General features: G+C 45.6%; 1 protein-coding gene across 2 annotated transcripts in view; it reads right to left on the reverse strand.

Annotated features, from left to right (window-relative positions):
• Positions 1 to 10,111: 10,111 nt before the first annotated feature.
• Positions 10,112 to 19,804, reverse strand: part of LOC147010507 (cathepsin K-like) — a 43,272-nt gene continuing 33,579 nt past the window's right edge. Inside the window, exons 9-10 of one of the 2 annotated variants that reach the window (XM_085858916.1) lie at positions 17,509 to 17,608; positions 10,112 to 10,689 (exon numbers count right to left, since the gene is read on the reverse strand). In XM_085858916.1, coding sequence (XP_085715042.1) covers positions 10,669 to 10,689; positions 17,509 to 17,608 — 121 coding nt within the window. In that variant the 3' untranslated portion in view covers positions 10,112 to 10,668. Of the gene's footprint in view, positions 10,690 to 17,502; positions 17,609 to 19,804 lie in introns of those variants that run through there. The other variant, XM_085858917.1, reaches the window with a different exon arrangement.

Genomic DNA, 19,804 nt, shown 5'->3' on the forward strand with positions numbered 1-19,804 from the left:
GCGTCAGGAAAACGAGTCACATGTCCATACAGTTGCAGGTGACGCTCACGGACTATGCAGGTAACAAACCTCATTCGAGTCTGTCTCAGCAACTACTTATTGGACACAAAGTCTGACCAGTGATAGCCAAGGATTCTCCGAAGAGACCTGGTACCAAGGGAATTAAGTCGCCGTTTTAGATCCCTGGTCAGAGTCCAAGTCTCACATCCGTAGAGCAAGACTGGAAACACCAAGGACCTGAAGACTTGGACTTTCATCTTTCATTTCATCCCGCACAGGCACCGACAGCACCACATCCCATGATCCAGTGAATCCATGACTCCCCAGTCCCGACCCAGACGTCCATTGACCTCTGGCTCACAGCCATCAGGGACATGAATGTCACTGCCAAGGGAAGTGAATCTCTCCACGACCTCAACATCCTCACCACAAACAGGTACAGGCAAGATCACAGCATCCAAGATGTCATTGAAAGCCTGGATCTTAGTTTTGACCCATGAAACCCATAATCTCGGTGGCTCCGACTCCTCTTTAAGCACCTCGAGACCCCCAAAAGGATGTCTGGAGTCTCCACAAAGATGACTGCATGATCTGCGAAGTCAAGGTCAGAGATCTTGACATTCCCAAATGATGCACCGCTGCTTTATCTCTCTGACATCCTCCCTAGAATCCAGTCCTTACATGTGCTGAAAAGTGTGGGGGGGCAGTACACACCCCTGACAAACACCAGTAACAACAGGAAATATGTCAGAGATGGTATCACCACATCTCACAGCACTCTCAGTACCACAGTATAGTTCTGACATCAGATTGATCCGTGTTGGTGGCACCCCACGAAGACAAGGAATCCTCCAGAGGGCATCCCGATTCACCAAATTGAACGCTTTGCAGAGATCAACATAAGCTGCAAGCAGCACCTGCCGAAAGTCTCGTCTGCGTTCGGTGAGGACACGAACAGCAATGATACGGTCAATCGTCGTCCTGGTGTAGGAGTTTCTCTCTTCATCAAAGACTCTATTCCTCACTCTCCATGCACTGCCCTCACTCCCCCACACCCCAGGAATACCTCTGGCTACGGCTTCCCCTCCACTCCCACCTCATGTTTATATGTGGACTGTACCGTCCACCAAACAGTGATGACTCCATCTACACCTCACTATCCGAAAACATGGACCAACTTCTATCTTCTCTTCCAAACTCACTCTTCCTCATATGTGGCGACTTCAATTGTCATCACGCCGGTTGGCTAGGTGTGGGTACCTCTCTCACCTGTCATGGAACCTCAGGAAAACCTTTCTGTGACTCATTGGGACTGACTCAATCGGTCAATTTCCTGACCCGGATCTCAACCAATGGTACTCCATCTCTTCTGGATCTGGTTTTGACAAATTTCTCTTACAATATCTGCTGCTCTTCCTCCACTCCAATCGGTTTTTCTGAGCACGTGCTTGCCAGAGTGGACATCTCTCTGGCTATTATCAGAGAACCACCTCAGCACCGTCGAGTCTGGCATTTCACTCAAGCCGACTGGCAGGGTCTCCAAGCGGCCATTAAACTTATAGACTGGTCTCCTATCACTACTTTCTCCAACATCAACTCACCCTGGGAATTCTTTCAAAGAAACTTGTTCTCCCTCATGCACAGATTTATCCCCTCTCGTGTTCAGTTGTCCTACCCTTCCTCCAGCCCTTGGTTCACTGAAGCTTGTGGCGAGGCAGTTGTCCTGAAACAACTTGCTTTTGCCTCATGGAAAGAAAACCCAACTGAGGGTAATCTCAGTTCCTTCCACAAAGCTCGGAACAAGTGTGTATCTACCCTCAGGAGAGCCAGAAAACAACATCTTTCTAATCTCAAGTCTGAAATCTCAAACCTCTCTCCCTCCTCCAAATCCTGGAGGTGTCTAATCAAATCTGTTTCTGGTGTATGTTCCCCCTCCATCCCCTCCCTTACCTCAAATGGCCGCACTGCTGATACCTCACATGAAAAAGCTGAATGTCTAAACTCGGTGTTTGCATCTGAAACTTGTGTCCCAAACCCATCACCTTCTGTAAACACCTTACTCAACTGTACTCTTCTTCTCACAAGATGGAGAGTTTGCTGTCTAACCTCGACTCAGATTCTGCAACCAGTCTGGACGGCATCAGCCCACCTGTCTTACAAGCCTGCTCCTCTGCTCTTGCTCACCCTCTCCCTGTTCTATTCACCCTCTCATTTGCTCAAGGTCCTCTGCCATCTGCTTGGAAATCAGCAAATATTGCTGCCCTGCACAAAAAGGTGCAAAAACAGATCCCTGCAACCACAGACCAATCAGCCTTCTCCCAATCATCAGCAAGGTTATGGAATTCATCATCGCTTCAGACATTAAATCCTTCCTCTTCTCCAATGGCTTGATTTCCGATCATCAATTTGGTTTCAGACCAGGTCACTCTCCCCTGGATATAATAATTCTGCTCTCCCAACAATAGATGGAGGTCCTTAATGCTGGACATGAAACCAGAACCATATCCGTTGACATATCACGTGCTTTTGACACAGTCTAGCACCCTGCCCTACTCACCAAACTCTCTTCCTATGGTATCCAAGGCCATCTCCACTCATGGCTCGCAGACTTCCTCTCCTGTCGCAGTCAACATGTAGCCCTAAATGGAGTTCTTTCATTCCCCCTTCCTGTCCAGGCTGGAGTTCCTCAAGGTAGCGTTCTGGGCCCTGTTCTTTTTCTGGTTTTCATCAATGATCTCTCCGACTCTCTGGAAAATCCTCTATATCTCTTTGCTGATGACTCCACCCTCTGCCGTACCATCTGTCATCCCTCAGACCGACAAGCAGCAGCTTCTTCGCTCACTGCAGATCTGGATAAAATCACAAACTGGTCCAACACGTGGAACATGTCTTTCAATCCAGACAAATCTCACACTCTCACTATGTCTCTCTGAAAGGACCATTTAGAACCCCCCCCCCATCTATTTTCTCAAAAATCCTCCAGAAGAAGTCCTTTCTTTCAAGCTTCTGGGTCTCACTATTTGCCATGACCTTTCCTGAGAAAGCCACATTTCAAACCTTGCCTCCAAAGCCAGTCGCCGACTGTGAATCCTCCGTCATGCAAAGTCCTTCCTCGGCCCTCCTGAACTCCTGACCACTTACAAAGTTTTCGTCCACAGCCTGATGGAGTACTGCTCTGCCCTCTGGGCTGGTGCTCCTGCCTCCCACCTATCTCAGCTTCACACTGTGGAAACTAAGGCATTTCGGATCATTGGTATCTCCCACGGTGAGGCTGAGTCTTTGGGCCTCTCACTCTCTCACTGCAGGCAGGTCAGTGGTCTTTCTGTCTTCTATCATCTCCTCTCCAGTCACGCCCCCCTCTCTGTCTGCGATATGTCCCCCCCCCCACATATTTTCGCAGGGCACTCAAGGTCCGTCAGCAACCCCCTTTTGGTAAAACTACCCCATCTTCCCCCATCCAAAACCACGATCTTTTCTACCCCCGTTAATCCACCCCAAACTCACCTCCTTCAAATTCCCTGCTTTCCTTCCTGAAATTCCCTGTAATATCCATCATCATCACCCCTTGTTCTGCACCCCATCCCTGTTCCTGACACCAAATGTCTCTGTTCCCCACCGTTTTCTCCTTCCCTCTCCCACCCCTCTTGTCTCATGCCCCCCCATCCCCCTTTCTGTGCGTTGTGTTCACTCTCATACAAGCCTTTGACAATGTGTACAAAAAAAATTCTGAGGCAAGCATGTGAATAGGTGTTTCTGACTAATTTTGATATGCTGAATTCAAATTTCTAAACAGTTTTGCTCTATCACCTCTAGTTTTTTTTGCTTTCAGATATCCCATTTTTAAAATTATAATGCATATATTTATAATATAATGTGTTTATTTCATATATTCAAATGGAATATTACAGAATGAAACAAAACATAGACACAGAACACTGACAGAACGAAATATTACTCTTACTTGGATATAAGCATATATACATATCATAGTACAAAAGACAGTCAGAAGTGAGTTTTTGTGGAGGATCTGGTGTACTTTGCCTTCGGGATGTCGTGCAGGAGCATCCAGCAGAAGTCCCCCATCATGCTGGGGTTCCACTTGCCTTGGTAGTTGCTCTCCATCTTAGTAATATATTGGTGGAACCTTTCCCCATGTTCGTCACTTACTGCTCCGAGGTTCGGGGGGAAGAAGTTGAGGTGGGAGTGGAGAAAGTGAATCTTGAGACACATTCGGCACTGATAAGCCTGCAACAACTTCTCAACACGCATTTGGTAATCTAGTGCCCGTGTGTTACCAAGGAAGCCATGGCAGACTGACTTAAATGCTTCCCATGCTCTCAGTTCCTTCAAGGTGAGCTTCTCCTCGAATACCTTATCCTTCAGCACCTCCCTGATCTGAGGTCCGATGAAGATTCCCTTCTTGAGCTTAGCAGAACTGAGACCTGGGAACAGAGTGCACAGGTGTTGGAAGGCAGCACCATCCTTTTGTCCATGGCCTTCACGAAATTCTTCATGAGGCCAAGCTTGATATGAAGAGGGGGAAGAAGCACCTTGTTCATGTCCACCAGAGGATTTTCTTGGACACTGTGTTCCCCAGGCACGAAAGTGCTCCTAGACCCCCAGTCCTTCTGCGTGTAGTGCTTGGACACAGCTCGACTGTCCCAGAGACAGAGAAAGCAGCAGTACTTCGTGAAGCCCGCCTGCATACCCATAAGGAGCAAAATGACCTTGAGGTCCCCACAGAGGCTCCACTGGTGCTGCTGGTACTTGACAGCTTCCAGAAGGAGCTCCATATTGTCATATGACTCCTTCAAATGAATTGAGTGGCCCATGGGAATAAATACCCCAGCATTCCCAAGAAATGATTCTTCTATAGTATAAAATAAAAATTAAAATCCCAGCTACTTTATATAAAAGTATCATCCTACCGGATAATTGTGGAGCAGCACTAACCACTAGTAAGCTACTGGCGTTCCCAGCCGCACAATGCACATGTTTGACCTACGGAGTTTTTTGGATGACGCAAACAGCGTCATCGGCTTGCCAAAGTGTTAATTTGAGTTCAGCATCCCTCAATTAGTCTAAAACACCTATTTTTGCAGTGTATTACTGAAATATTTAGATATTTTTGGGTCTAGGGCTATATGTATACATGTACCTACATGTATACATGTACCTACATGTATACATGTATATCTCAAAAACTAGAGGTGATGAGTGAAAATGGATTTCGTATCTGAAATCAGCACCACAAAATTAGGTTAGAACACCTATATTCATGCATGCCTAAATTTCTTTGTAAACCAGTGTAATCGTTGACCTCTTTGGTGTAAAGCCTGACTGCTCTGGACGCTGGTACTCAAGCAGATGGTGGCGAACCCTATCAAGAATTATCCGAGCAAAGACCTTGCCCGGCACTGAGAGCAGCGTCACCCCCTCGGTAGTTGTTGCAGTCCTGGTGATCACCCTTCCCTTTCCAGAGAGGAGAGAGGGACAACAAGGCCCCTCTTCCAGTCAGTTGGGATGATGCCTGCGTTCCAGGCAGAGCACAGAACTGCATGCAATGGCATGAGTACAGACAGCATTTCCACCACCCATGAGAAGTTCAGCATGGATGCCACAGATCTCAGGAGCTTTACCCCACGTCAACCGGTTCACTGCAGCCTGTGTTTCCACAAATTAAAGTGTATCACAGTTGATTGGAGGGTCAGCAATAGGGCTAGTAACACCATGGACATCCAACTCGACAGCTGGTGGTTCAGCCTGGTACAGCCCCTCAAAGTAACCGGCCCAGCAGGCCTTCACTTCGGACTCCTCTGTCAAGAGCCTACCACCCTCTGCTCTAACTGCAGTACACCGAGGGATGGGATTGGATGAACGTAATGTGCGAATTCCCCTGTAAGCAGGATGAGAATCACCTATCCACAGGTGATGCTCTACCCCCTCACAGATTCCTCGCACATCGGCCTCCTTGTCCACCCTGAGCGCACGTACAGTGTTACGCCTCAGCTCCCTGAAAAGCTCAGTTCTGCCATTCAGCCTGGTCCTCCGACTCTGGTCAATGGTATCCAGTGTCCCTTGAGAGACAGTCGTTTTTCGCCTGACGTTGGGTTCCAAGACATCGACCGGCAACATCAAGGATGGTGGTCTTGAAGGCACTCCACAACTCTTCAGGATCCCCAAAAGCACCCAGACCCCCCAAATCTCCACTCAGCCTGTTCGCAAACTCCTCAGCTACCCTCTCATCCATTCTCCTGGATTTGACCTTCAACCTCAGAGTTGCTACAACAAGCCTGTGGTCAGTATTGTGGAACTGAGCATTCCGGTAGACCCTGCAGTTCTGGATCATCCTCCAGTGACCATCAACGAACACATGGTCAATTTCCTTTACCGCACCACCAGCGTTGGAATACCAAGTCCAGCGATGAGCTTGTGGACGCTGAAACCATGAACCGGCCACCTTAAGTCAATGACTTCTTGCAAAGTCAAGGAATTTAGTGCTATTCTCGTTCACAGTTCCTGACCCATGGGGACCAACACACATCTCATAACCATCCTTATCAGTTCTAGTCGATGCATTGAAATCCCCCAAGACTAGAAGTGTATCTCTCCTGGGGCACTGATCAACCACAGACTCGAGCGTGGTGTAGATTGTGTCCTTCTCTGTGAGATCACTCGCCTTAGTTGGAGCATATTCAGAGACCATGGAAATGACACCTAAGGAATGATGAATCCTTCGTCTCATAATACGCTCGTTGACCGGTGTTACCTCAATTATCATTGGAGTCAGCTTATTGGACACAGCTACAGCAACTCCTTTCCAGGCACCTACCCGAAGGGACCGCCTCAGGTTAACTCAAGGAGACCGCGTCTGGTGGACGACACCTCAGCACCACTCTGACACACTCTCCCACAATCTGACCCTGAAGGTTACCCCGTGGTTTCCCTCCTATCATCAAAGATTGGGCGTCCCAAAGGCTTTGCCCCAATCCCGTCATCCGGTGAGCTGCCCTGCGAAGGGAAGCTGCACAGGAGGGACTCCCACTCATTGGATTTTCAGATGTTTTTTTGATGCTTTAAGTACATTTTTCGGAATGAAGGGTTTTTCCAGTGGCCGGAGTGCAAATCCTGCCACCAACCTCCTCATAAAAAGTAACCCAACTGCAGGAGGACGTCCGTAGACACAGTTGGACACGAGATATGGATGGCCGTTGGCTCACATGGAGCTCCTCAGCCCTTTGACAGGTTTTGTTTTTAATCCTGCTGGGTGTCCATATCCAAACACCCTCCTCACCAAAAAAACTTGGTGGGGGAGACGGTTTAGTCGCTGACAGCCCGACCATAGAGCAGGTTAGTGCAGGTTTACGTGGTACCTGTAGCAAGTCACAAATCTAATCTGACCTGACAACATCGGCCAAAGGTCAACAACTTCGGTGTGATTTCTAAAATCCTCAAGTTTCATCCGGTTGACTTGAAATTTGAAGGATGTATATTTCAGGTTACTGAATTCAACCAGCCAATTATTTTTGAGGTCAACATCAACCAAAAGGTCAACATAGACCCAAGGTCAACAACTATGGTGGTGTTTCTGAAATTCTCAATTTTCATCCGGTTGACTTGAAATTTGAAGGATGTATATTTCAGGTCACTGAATTCAACCAGCCAATTATTTTTGAGGTCAACATGGACCAAAACGTCAACATAGTGCTGAGGTCAACAACTAAGGTGGTATTTCGAAAATCCTCAATTTTCATCTCATTGACTTGAAATCGGAAGAAGATTTGCATATTTGGTCATTTAATTCAACCACCAATTATTTTTGACGTCAAATTTGTTTTTTGGATTTTGCAAATATCATGTTCAACACGACGTCTTCTTCTTTCTTGTTTGTTTGTTTGTCTGTTTGTTTACAGGATATCTCAAAAAGTTGCGGACGGATCTGGGTGAAATTATGTGGATAAGGTTGGGTGTGTGCCAACGAGGAGGAAACTGATTAGATTTTGGTGAAGATCCCAATCCGGATCCGACAACTGGAATTTTAAAAGTAATTTTTCACCATTGAGAGATGGGGCTCAAAAACGATATATAGCATATTTCAAAAATGTATTGGGCCAGATATGTTCTCGGGGATCGGGGATTAAGGGGTGGAGGTATGCGCTCTACCAAGTGCCCTTCTGGTTGAACTTGTGACTGTAATCACCCACACACAAGCTTAACAGCTTATGTTACACCGCTCAGACTGGACAAAGTCATCAAACTTTGGCGGTGAGTAGAAGTCGATCATTCGATTTTCTATATCTGTAATGGCAGTGCTCATGGATGACACAGATGAGGAGTTAAATTTCCAAAAACGATGAGTGGTCCCTTTAATGTGGAATGTGCACCGATGTAAACAAGGTGTCCAACATGCGTTTGGATGAAGAGGTGGGATTTTTGTTCTATTTTTTTTTTGTATGCACTGTCGAGGCTCATATGATAGCTAACACACAGAACACACAACAAGGGGGGAGCAGGAGGCAAGAGGGGTGGGAGAGGGAAGGAAAAAAACAGTGTGGAACAGAGACATGTGGAGATCTGTGGAAGGGAGAGGGATGGAGTGGGGTACACGGGGTAAACAAGATGGACACTACAGGGACTTTCAGGAAGGGAAGCAAGGAATTTGAAGGAGGTGAGTTTGTGGTGGATTAACGGGGGTAGAAAAGATCGTGGTTTTTGATGGAGGAAGATAAGAGGTGGTGGTGAACAGCTGTTTTGAAGACCTGGAGGGAAGAGTGGGATTGAAGAGAGTGTGGGAGTTTGTTCCAAAGGTGGGAAAAAAGAGGAATGAAAGAGTGAAGGTGAGCAGAGATTCTTGATTTTGGTAGTTTTACCCGAAAGGGGGTTGCTGGCAGACCTTGAGTGCCCTGCAGAAATATGGGGGGGGGGTGGGGGCAGGCCAGAGAGGAAACAGTGGAAGACAGAAAGACCACCGACCTGCCTGCGGTGAAAGATTGAGAGATCCAAACCTCAGCCTCATCGCGGGAGATCCCAATGATCATAAATGCCTTGGTTTCTACAGCGTGAAGCCGAGAGAGGTGGGAGCACCAGCCCAGAGAGAGAGAGAGAGAGAGCAGTACTCCCTCACGCTGTGAACGAAAGCTTTGTATGTGGTCAGGAGCTCAGGTGTGCCAAGGAAGGACTTCGCATGATGGAGGATGCCCAGTTGGCGACTGGCTTTGGGATGTGTTCAGTTACCAAGTTTCTTGAAGCACGCTTGCTAAGTGGCTTAAGCACTCAAGCCGGCATTCTATTTGAAATGGTTGATAAGGAACGACTGGCTTGGCAAGCGCTAGCTAGCTGCTTGGTCACCCATGAACACACCCCTGATCGCTCTCTGTTGTAAGAACGTCCGAGCAGATGGATCAGCCTCCCCCTGATGTGACTGTCTGAGTGAACTCTTTGCTCCCTCTTAAGAACCCCAAGCTTTATGTTGGTTTAACGGTTAAGGTGGCTGACTTAAGATCTTGGGATCATGAATTTGAGCCACGACGTGCTGTCAACATAGCACCAGGTGGGTTGAGTGGTTGACTCAACATGCTCATCCTTTCGAGGTCAGTAAAATGAGGACCAGCTTACTGGGAAGAATGAGCCATTCGGGAGTATTCTGCATCGGAGTGACGACCCCTCCAGGATTGTGCCCCCCGAGCCAAGGAAAACCTGCTTCTATTCAGAAGCTGCATGCGTCTGAAGATGTGAAATTATTTGTCCTTCTCCTTCTTCTTTTCAAGAACCTCCCAAGGTGATTCGTTTGTGGATATGGCTTTCTTGTGCTGAATATTAAAGTAGCTCTGTCGCTGTTGCTGTTGCTGCCATGAAACTATGTACAGTAGTTTGTAGTACCATGGTAATAAGCAGTGTGAAGCTATTTCAATAAATCTCCTGATGTGATCACAACCTTCCCATGTTCTCTCAACCACCAATACCAGATACCGTTTCCGTGGTTGCCTTTAAAAGAGATGGTTATGAAATGTCTTTTACATATTGTACAAATTAATTTCCACTCACCTGCAGGTTTTGTCCCAACTGCATGCTCTCGGAGGGTTGGAGGACATTGTAAGTGTCAGTGAACATGTTGTGGAATTATTGAACAACAGATTTTATTATTTTTGCAGAACAATTTCTGATTGCATTATGTGGAATAAAACGAGCAAATGAAAATGAAAATACAGAAAAACAACGTGGTGATTAAACATGAACAAAATGAAATTAGAATCAAACGATGATTACAAAATATAACACATGTATAATGTGATAAACACCAGTTTATACTAACATTGTATAAGTGATTGTATATTCCTGATTGTCAAACCATTTAATTGGTATTGTTCTTCATATACCATATGTGTGGAAGGGAGAGGCGTGAAAAGGAAAGGATTGAGGGGATAACAAGGGGTAAGGAAACGTTTGGAGTTGGGGGTAAAAAAAGGGGTAAAAAAAAAAAGTTCCACCATTTTAGTGTACGTCATATGTAGATGGATTCTTGTGTGACACGCTGCCATTCCAAAACGCTTCTCCACTCTACAATCCTGTTCGTATATTTCACAATGTTCGGTTTGATGACTGAACACAAATAACAATGAAAATCAAGTTGAGGTTATGGAGTGGATGGACATTGTGCACCTTCCACTCTCATGCCATGACAGTGTGAAACTGAAAAACAGGAGAATAACAAAAACAACAACATGCAAGATATGAACATTTTAGAATTTAGATTCGAAAAAAATTCAACTGGAGTCACATGTGGACCTGGAGGATGGCCGAGAGGTTAGGTGGACACATTCACCTCGAAGCTGTCTACCCTGGGCTTAAATCTTGAGCCAACTTTAAACTGTCACCTGGTGTTTCGCAGGCAGGGTGATTCATCAAGGTGTGTGTCGTCCCTCGGATCGGTGTTTAAACTGGGTGGACTGTCTGCCAGCATCAGTTGGTGGACATTCAAGACTCCACAGCGTCCTTTGAAAAGAGCCGGTGAGCTATCGCCATCACCGTGGCCAAATAACAAATTCCTGCCCTGACTACTGCTGGGATGGCAATGGTAAACCGCCCCAGTATAATCCTTCGTCAGGAAACTGTTTGCACAGATATATTGGAATACCGACACTGCAAGTTGATTTGTAGCTTTGGTTTTGTTTCTTGGGGAGAGGGATGACTTCAGAATTAGTCTTATTCTGCATAGATACTCTTTACTGATTATTTAACGCATTGTTTTTGTTGTCCCTGGGGGCGGGGGGGGGGGGACCTTCTTCTATTCCTAGGTATTTGTGGGATGCTTCGTTTTCTAGTTCCTGTGTTGTACATTGATGGATTGAGAAGTTGTCTGTTGTTTTTGTTTTGCCTTGGACACATGTGCACTTCTCTTCACTTTGTTTCTTCCTCTGCGAATGTTTGCTGTTGGGTTATTGTTGCTTTCATTGAATTGATTGTGACGATGACATTGTTGAAGTGGAATAATGGACAATGAGGCAACATAAACTTTTTGAGATGCTCTTTTCGATAAAATAAACCCCGTCAAAATGTTTCTTTACATTCAGCAGTCACAGTGATTCAAAGCTGTAATGGTTTCATGTATATTTCCCCTATCAGTTTGCAGAAAATTTTTGACCACTCTTTTTTTTCTGAGGAAATCCCTGGGGTATGATGCATGATTGGAGAATTGTGCTGAGCAATTTGTTGTAGGTTTTGTGGTTTTCATGAATGTCTTGATCATAAATCTGCGTAATTAATTCGTATTCTTCTCCTCCTCTTCCCTTTTCAAGGGATGAGGTCTGATGACACCAAGCTCCTGCCCCGCAATGACCACGATACTCCTCCACCAACCTCTGTCCTCAGCCAACTCTCTCCACTCTCCAACCACCCCGACCTTACGGATATAATTCCTCGCACAATCCTCCCATCTCAACCGCGGTCAACCTCTTTTCCTCCGACCTTGCTCCCTCAACCTATCCACTCTGCCATTCTCTCTTCCCCCATCAGCACCAAGTGTCCAGCCCATCGCAGCCGGCATTTCACCAATCTCCCTGTCAAACTCATCTACACACCAATCTCCTCCCTCAGTTCATCTATCCTCCTCCTATCCACCCTCTTCACTCCTGTAATCCTCCTGACCCAGTTGTTCCCACAAACTTGCAGCCTCTGTTGTCTCTCTCTCAGTGCTACCGTCTCCAGACTATAAAGGAAGGCCGACGTTACACACGACATCAGAACTTTCCCTTTCAACGTTCTTGATATCTTTCTGTCGGCCATTCCTCCCTCCACCCTTCTCCACACATTCACACCCACCTGAATCCTCCTCCGCACCTCTGACTCGGACCGACCATCCACGGTCACCGTTCCTTCCCAGATATTCAAACCTATCTGATTTCTTTCCCCTCTATCCTGATATTCATTTATTTTCTCTGCTGTCCAACCCACATCACCTCAGTCTTCCACATACTCATCTTCAGCCCATGCCACCCAAATGCCTCCTTCCACTCCCCGTACTTCCTGCATCTCCCGCCCACTCTCCACCACAACAGCCAGATTGGCCGCAAACAACACCCCCTCATACTACCCCTCAGGCTCACCTTCCTGCTTACCAGCTCCATCACCATGATAAACGTGAGTGGGCTGAGAGCGCTTCCATACCTCAAACCGATGTTCACACTGAACTCTACAGATTATTATTATTATTTTTTTGTATACCTTGGTCGAGGCTCGTATGAGAGCTAACACACAACTCACAACAGTGGGGAACAGACACATTAGGTGAACTGTGGAAGGGAGAGGGATGGGGATGGGACGGGGAACATGGCGAAGAGAAGATGGACATTACAGGGACTTTCAGGAAGGAAAGCAGGGGAATTGAAGGAAGTGGGCTTGGGTGGATTATCGGGGGTAGAAAAGATCGAGGATTTGGATGGGGGAAGATAAGAGGTGGTGGTGAACAGCTGTTTTGAAAGCCTGGAGGGAAGAATGGGAAAGAATAGAGTGAGGAAGTTTATTCCAAAGGCGGGAAAAAAGAGGAATGAAAGAGTGAAGATGAGCAGTGATTTGTGATTTTGGTAGTTTTACCAGCAGGGGGTTGTTGGCGGACCTTGAGCGCCCTGTGGAAATGTGGTGGGGACAGATCGCAGAGAGAGCAGGGGGGGGCAAGGCTGGAGAGGAGTCGGTAGAAGACAGAAAGACCACCGACCAACCTGCGGTGATTGTGTGAGAGGCCCAAAGACTCAGCTTCATTGCGGGAGATGCCGATGATCTTAAATGCCCTGGTTTCGACAGCGTGAAGCCGAGAAAGGTGGGAGGCAGGAGCACCAGCCCAGAGGGGAGAGCAGTACTCCATCAGGCTACGGACAAAAGCTTTGCACGACGGAGGATTCCCAGTCAGCGACTGGCTTTTGAGGCCAGGTTGGAAATGTGATTTTCCCAGGAAATGGTCATGGCAGATCGTGAGACCCAGAAGCTTGAAAGAAAAGACTTTTCTTTCTTTCAAGACTGAAAAGAAAAAGATATCCTAGAAACAACCAAGACTCTTCCCTTCATTCCCTTGTACATCCCTTCCACCCACCTAACTTATGCTTCTGGCACTCCCATCCACCTCAGTGTCGCCATCAACATTTCTCTTGGGACAGTGTCGTCGGCCTTCTCCAGGTCCCGCAAATCCCAATGCCATTTCACCTTGCACCTCCAACATCTTCTCCACCAGGTACCTCAGTGTGAACATCCCATCTGTCATCCCCGTACCCTTTCCAAACTCCTGCTGCTCCACTCCGATCTCCATCTCCGCACTCTTTCTTATTCTCCTGTCCAGAATCCTCTCCAGCACCTTCATTACATGACTTAGCGGCGTAATGCCCCTGTACTTCCCCCTTCCGTATCAGCACAATTGACCCTGTCCTCCACTCCTCTGGAATTGAACCATCTCTCATAGCAGAACATATAATCAACAGCTTTTTCATCCAACCGACTCCGACTTCTCCCGGTGCAATTATCATCTCTGTACACACCTCGTCAATACCTGGTGCTCTTCTCTTCTTCATCCTCTTCAATGCCATCCACATTTCCTCCTGTGTAATCTCCACCAACTCCACTTTCCCCTTTACATAACACGGTAGCTCCAGCTTGCCGTTGCTTTCTTCCCGGTTCAACAGCTCCCCGAAATATCCTTCCCACACCTTCAATACTATGCCTCTCTCTGTCACTAGCCTCCTGCCACCATCCTGAACAGCTCCGCTCCCCCTTCATGTCCTTACCATCCTCATCCCTGTGATGATATAATTTATATATCATCTTCCTCCCACCATCCTCTTCCAACTTGTTATACACCTCCTCACCCGTACAATTCCTTGCCTTATCCACAGCTCTCTTTGCTGTTTTTTTTATTTTGCCCATACAGGTGTTGCAACCCCGCATCCGGCTGCCACCCCCGATCCTTGATCTTCCATACCCTCTTCCAAACCTCCTTCGTTTTTACCAACTGCCTTCACTACCTCCTCCGTCCACCACACCTGGTTCCATCCCTTGATGATGCATCCTTTCCTGACATCCTTCCACACAAAACTTCTGCAATTCCCCCGAAACGCCTCTCCATACTTCTTCCACTACTCCTCCAAACCTTCCGCTTCTTCGTTTAGTTGCTCATACCTCACCCTTAACCTTTCCTTGAACTCTCTGACGATGTTTCCCCTCACTTCCCCCACCTAATAATCTTCTGACCCCTGCTCTTAACTTTCCTCCTCTTCTCCATCTGTGCCACAAACACCACAGGCTTGTGCTGGGTGATAACATGTCCTCCTGCCACTGCCTTACAGTCCTCAATCCTCCACAACTGTCGCTTCCTTGCCACCACCAAATACAGTTTTGTTCTATGCTGTCTAATCCTACAGGTAATCTTGTGGCTTTCCTGCTTTTGAAAGAATGAACCAGTTGTGGCCATCCAATCCCGCACCACCATCTCCACCAGCCCTTGACCCTATTCCTCATTCCCCAACCAAATTTACCAACACATTCCTCTTTCCCCGGCTTTGCTACTCCCACATCTGCGTTAAAGTCCCTCGCAATGCACAGCATCTTGTCCAGCTCAACCATTCCCATCATCTTCTCCAGTGCATCCCTGAAGTCCTGCTTCTCCACCCCAGTCCTTCCAGTTTGTGGCCCAAATGCCGACATAACACACACAATTTGCCTCTGTATCACCAACCATGCCATAACTATCTGTCCCTCCCATCTTTCCACTCCAACCACCTGCTTGCTGGTGTCTTCTGATACTATTATTCCCACGCCATTACTCATTCCATCCCCACCCACGTGAAACAACTTGTGTATCCTCCGACCAACATCCTCGCCCTGTCTCCTTTCTATCTGGTCTCCTGCAAACACAACACTTACAACCTTTTCTGCATGAGCTCCACCATGTTGACTCCCCCCCCCTCCAATTGATCCCACATTAAAATTACCTCGTTGTGGAAGTAAAATAAGTAATACCATTTTATGAAATCTGAATAATATGCTACACCAACAATTTATGGACATATAAGATGATAGAAAGCTCTGTGGATCGCATGGCTATTGCAAAGCATTGGTGTTTCTATATTGATCATGCTGAAACAAATATTTTTTCAGATTGGGATAAGTGCTTTTTGTCCACACATTACGTACTTATTTTTCTTTATATGCTTTCAAATGCTCTTAAACAATATGGAGGTATGAAATCTGTTTTAAAGCATTGGCTAAAGTCATTTTGTCACCAAATAAGGAAGGTTTCACCAGAAAGCATCATGGATAAAGCCACTGACACAGAGTTGAGATAAATATTTTAAATACCTGCAGCATGCAACATGCTTATTGGGTCTCTGACAATGAGAGAGACAGAATTCATTATGTTTGCAGAGTGGACTGTCCATAGTTTGTGAGTTTCTTTGTTTTACTCGTTGCAATGTTTGCTTGAGAAACCATGAATGAGTGGAATAGGATCTTTGTTCAAGTATACTGTAGTCTTGTTAGTTCCATATAACTGTAACATATCTTTTGAAAACTTAGGATCATTGATTAATAGATTGTTTGCCTTTTGTTGAGAAAGTGCTCTCCTGAATCCACGAGTAAATGCTCAACACCAGCACCGTACCACTCAATGTGAACATTTCAAACCAGATGACAATAATAATAACGAATGTATAATCCCCGTGCTGGCCCAAGCACATCTGAGCCTGGCGAAAGATCTGATTATAATTAGTCCATGCTTAGTTAAATGAAATGTGCACCCTTCTCTTATGCTTGCTGTTCTGATACTTTAAAAATATACTTGATAATGTTTCATTGCACACTGATGTTTGTTTTATAATGAATAGATATAGTGTGTTAGTTAACTGTGTAACAATATAATATTTTCTTTATTTCACTTGGTTGGCAAGTTAAATAAAGCTGCCTTTGTTCAGGTGCCAGTTTGATTCAGGAATGCTTAATTCTAATTGATGAATTACAAATGTGCTGTGTATTAAATCTCTCAGAATCACATGAACACAGTGCATTGTTATGTTGAAATGAAGTACAGTATACATTATGCAATGGTCATGAAGGGCGAGGACAGCGAAGCAATGCAAATATCTGATAAAGCTTGAAAGTGCTCAAGAACATACCATAGGAATTTACCTTTGAAACAAAGAGTCATGACCACATCCTTCAAAACGTTCTGTTTGTCTCTTATCAGAATGTGATCGGTCAGTTTGCTTACATGCGAGTGGATCACCTTCCCATTTCTATTCCCTGCATAAGAAACTCTCTTTGGAACATCAACCTAAAGAGCAATGACGTTGGATTGATTGTCTTTCTCCATGGTCATATATTAAATAAATGATTCAACCTGTATTGTGACTGGAGTTACTTGAGTAAGGTTTCGAGTTTTCCACCACATAGCCTAATCTTGCTACTGAACCACTGCCCACCTGGCAGAGCCAGTACCATCTTCATCAGTTTGGGACGCTCAGGTCATCAATCAGCTGCGTTGCCCTGGCTGACGTACTACCCTACCCTGTTGTCATAATCTTGTGTGCGTGCATGCAAACACTGCTGTCTCTCCAGTCGCTACCCACCTACCCCCTGCCAACCTCTCAGCTCTCCTTCCACACTTGCCTACTCACGCCTACCCTCGAGCACTCATCCCTACCTCCACCCCACTCACTCCGTCTTCTCTTCATCCCCCTCCACTCTTCCCCTGCTTTATGTCCTGCTCTCCCCACTCTCCTTAATGCATTAAATTTGTGCTTATTCAGCTTAAACGTAAATACTTTTCATAAAAGTCACTTAGTTCAACCCTTAACACGCTCGACGAGCTGAGTCCACAAGCATAAAGAGCACCTGCAACGCGAACTAGAGATTTACTCCACCTCTCTGCGGGCCAAAGCAAGTCCACCTTGCAAAATAATTAATTAATTAACGATCCACCAGCAATCAATGATGCAGCAAAATCCCAACAAGAAAACCTTTCAAAATTCATACCTTGACGAGGGGAAAAATAGCAGCACTTGCTATTCCACACTGATTGTTCTTGTTTCGACTCATAAGCACGTATCCGTTCATTCCCCACTTTACACCCCAGCTGCAAACACAAGATGGACATGCATTCGGACATTCGGTGAATATTTTATTTTATAATTTACATCAACAATATGACAACAACTGTCTGCATGAGTTAAGCAAGACAACTTGTTAATTTGCTCAAACTTCTTCATGAACATGGATAATAATGAGTGAACGAAAATAAAGTACCGTATTTTCCGGTGTATAAACCGTGGCCGTGTATTAACTTTACCCCTGTTTTTCACCCTCAAAAAATAAAAAATAAAAAAACTTGATGAACATGAACATGAATTATGAGTGAACGGAACAAAGTGATGGGACAAAGGTATTAACATGCTTACTTCCATGTCTGCTTCATTTCGTCTAACAATCTCATTCTCATTTTCAAGAAGTTGAAGAGAGAGGAGAGGATACCAAGAAGTTTTTATTTTTCTTTCTTATTTTTTTTTCAATACTAAAGAGGATTTTATTTGTTATGAGAAAAAGGAAGAAAATGGATTTGTACCGACCGGTATCAAACATATTTATTGTGCATTTTGTGGCCCTGAAAAGGGCCGTTTGCGTTTGATGAAGCTTTTCATCGAAACTCCAGGAAATCCTCGTCAATGCTTTCCTTGTCGAAGACGGCACGTAACTCCTTGTCTAAATCAGAGTAGAACAAGTCCCCGTCGTTATCCACGTTGCTGTCATCGTCATTTGCAGCCACCTCCTCCTAGATTATGTCTTTTTCTGTGCCGTCCATGTTGTTGGGGATGCAGCATTTCAGAAATGCTCTTTTGATGATGTCCGACGGTATCTCCTCCTTCAACTTGACGATCCAGCCACAGATCATCGGAAGGTCGACCTTTCTCATCCTCCCACTCTTGGTGTTGGTCTTCTCTCCACTCATTATTCAGTCGGACCAGCAGCGACGTAGCCCTTCCTTGAAAGGTTTGTTGACACATCGAGGGCTGCAGGAGCGATGTCATCCCACCTGGGATAATGACGAGATAAGTGTTGGTCCGACGGAGCAGCACTTTGGTGTCATCGGACTTGTGACAACTGAATGCATCCAGGACTAGCATTCTCCGTCGTCAGGAGAGACCGCCATCCAGCTACTCCAGACTGTGCGCACCCAGTCCTGGACCAATCCCTCGTCGATCCACCACTTCTGCTGCGCACAAACAATGACACCGGCTGGAAACTTGTCTTTGGGCATTGTCTTCCTCTTCAACATGATATATGCTGGAAGCTTGCCACAGTCTGCAGTGCAGGTGAGCATGACGGTGAATCGGTCCTTCTCGTGACCAATAGAGTTGATTGTCATATTGTGCGCAAGCTTATTTAAGGTGGGTGCTCCATTATTGGACTCCAGCTATTGTGAATAATTATTCTTTGGATGTGAGACAAGATGTTCTTCTTTTGTGCTTAATGCCATTCCCAGAGCCGCGAGGCTCTATGTACGCCACGCACCAAAACGCCGGGTGTCTCCAGGCGTCTCCAGACGTTATGGAGCATGGCATTATTTAATTTCTGCACACAGTTAATAAAACGCTGTATAATCTCTTTACCTGATCCGATTTTCAAAATTTAAACTGCGGAATTGAGCTTTACAACAGTTCCGACTGCGAAAAAAAGTGTTCACTTGGAATATAATTAAAATTCAGCATTGATCGTTTTTAAGACTAATATTGTTTTCTATTACCCGTGTATTAACCGCAACCCCAACTTTTTCCTCCTTTTGTCAATAAAAAAGTGCGATTTATACACTGGGAAAAACGGTACTCTTATACTGAACATGTAAATGTACGTGTTTATTATGTGCATCCACTTAGCAGGGAACGAAACTCAAATTTCAAATGCTGAGAATGATTGTATTTGATGATTATCGGATGTTTCACTTTACATCCTTATTGTCCTTGCATAACACGATTGACGAGATGCAGTAGACCCAAAGTATAAAAATTATAGGACGTATGAGTTCTGAGCTCCTTTGAAAGGCAGATGTGAACAGATTTGTCTTAATATTTTTTGGAGGGGCTTTTGTGTTGCATTATGATGGCATTATAAAAGTTTGCGGCGATGTTGGGGAAAAACGAAGACAATAAAGGAACATGACCCCCCTTCACCACAATTCTTCTTTTTGTGCTGTGAAACATCCATTTGTTCTTCAACAACTATTTTCCTTTGTCCCCATTTTGTGTCTGTTGACCCTTTGCCCACTGTTATTCGGATC

Source organism: Eptatretus burgeri, chromosome 16 (assembly GCF_056783735.1).
Source record: "Eptatretus burgeri isolate ZD-2024b chromosome 16, Ebu_testis_v1, whole genome shotgun sequence".
Taxonomy (NCBI): Eukaryota; Metazoa; Chordata; class Myxini; order Myxiniformes; family Myxinidae; genus Eptatretus; species Eptatretus burgeri.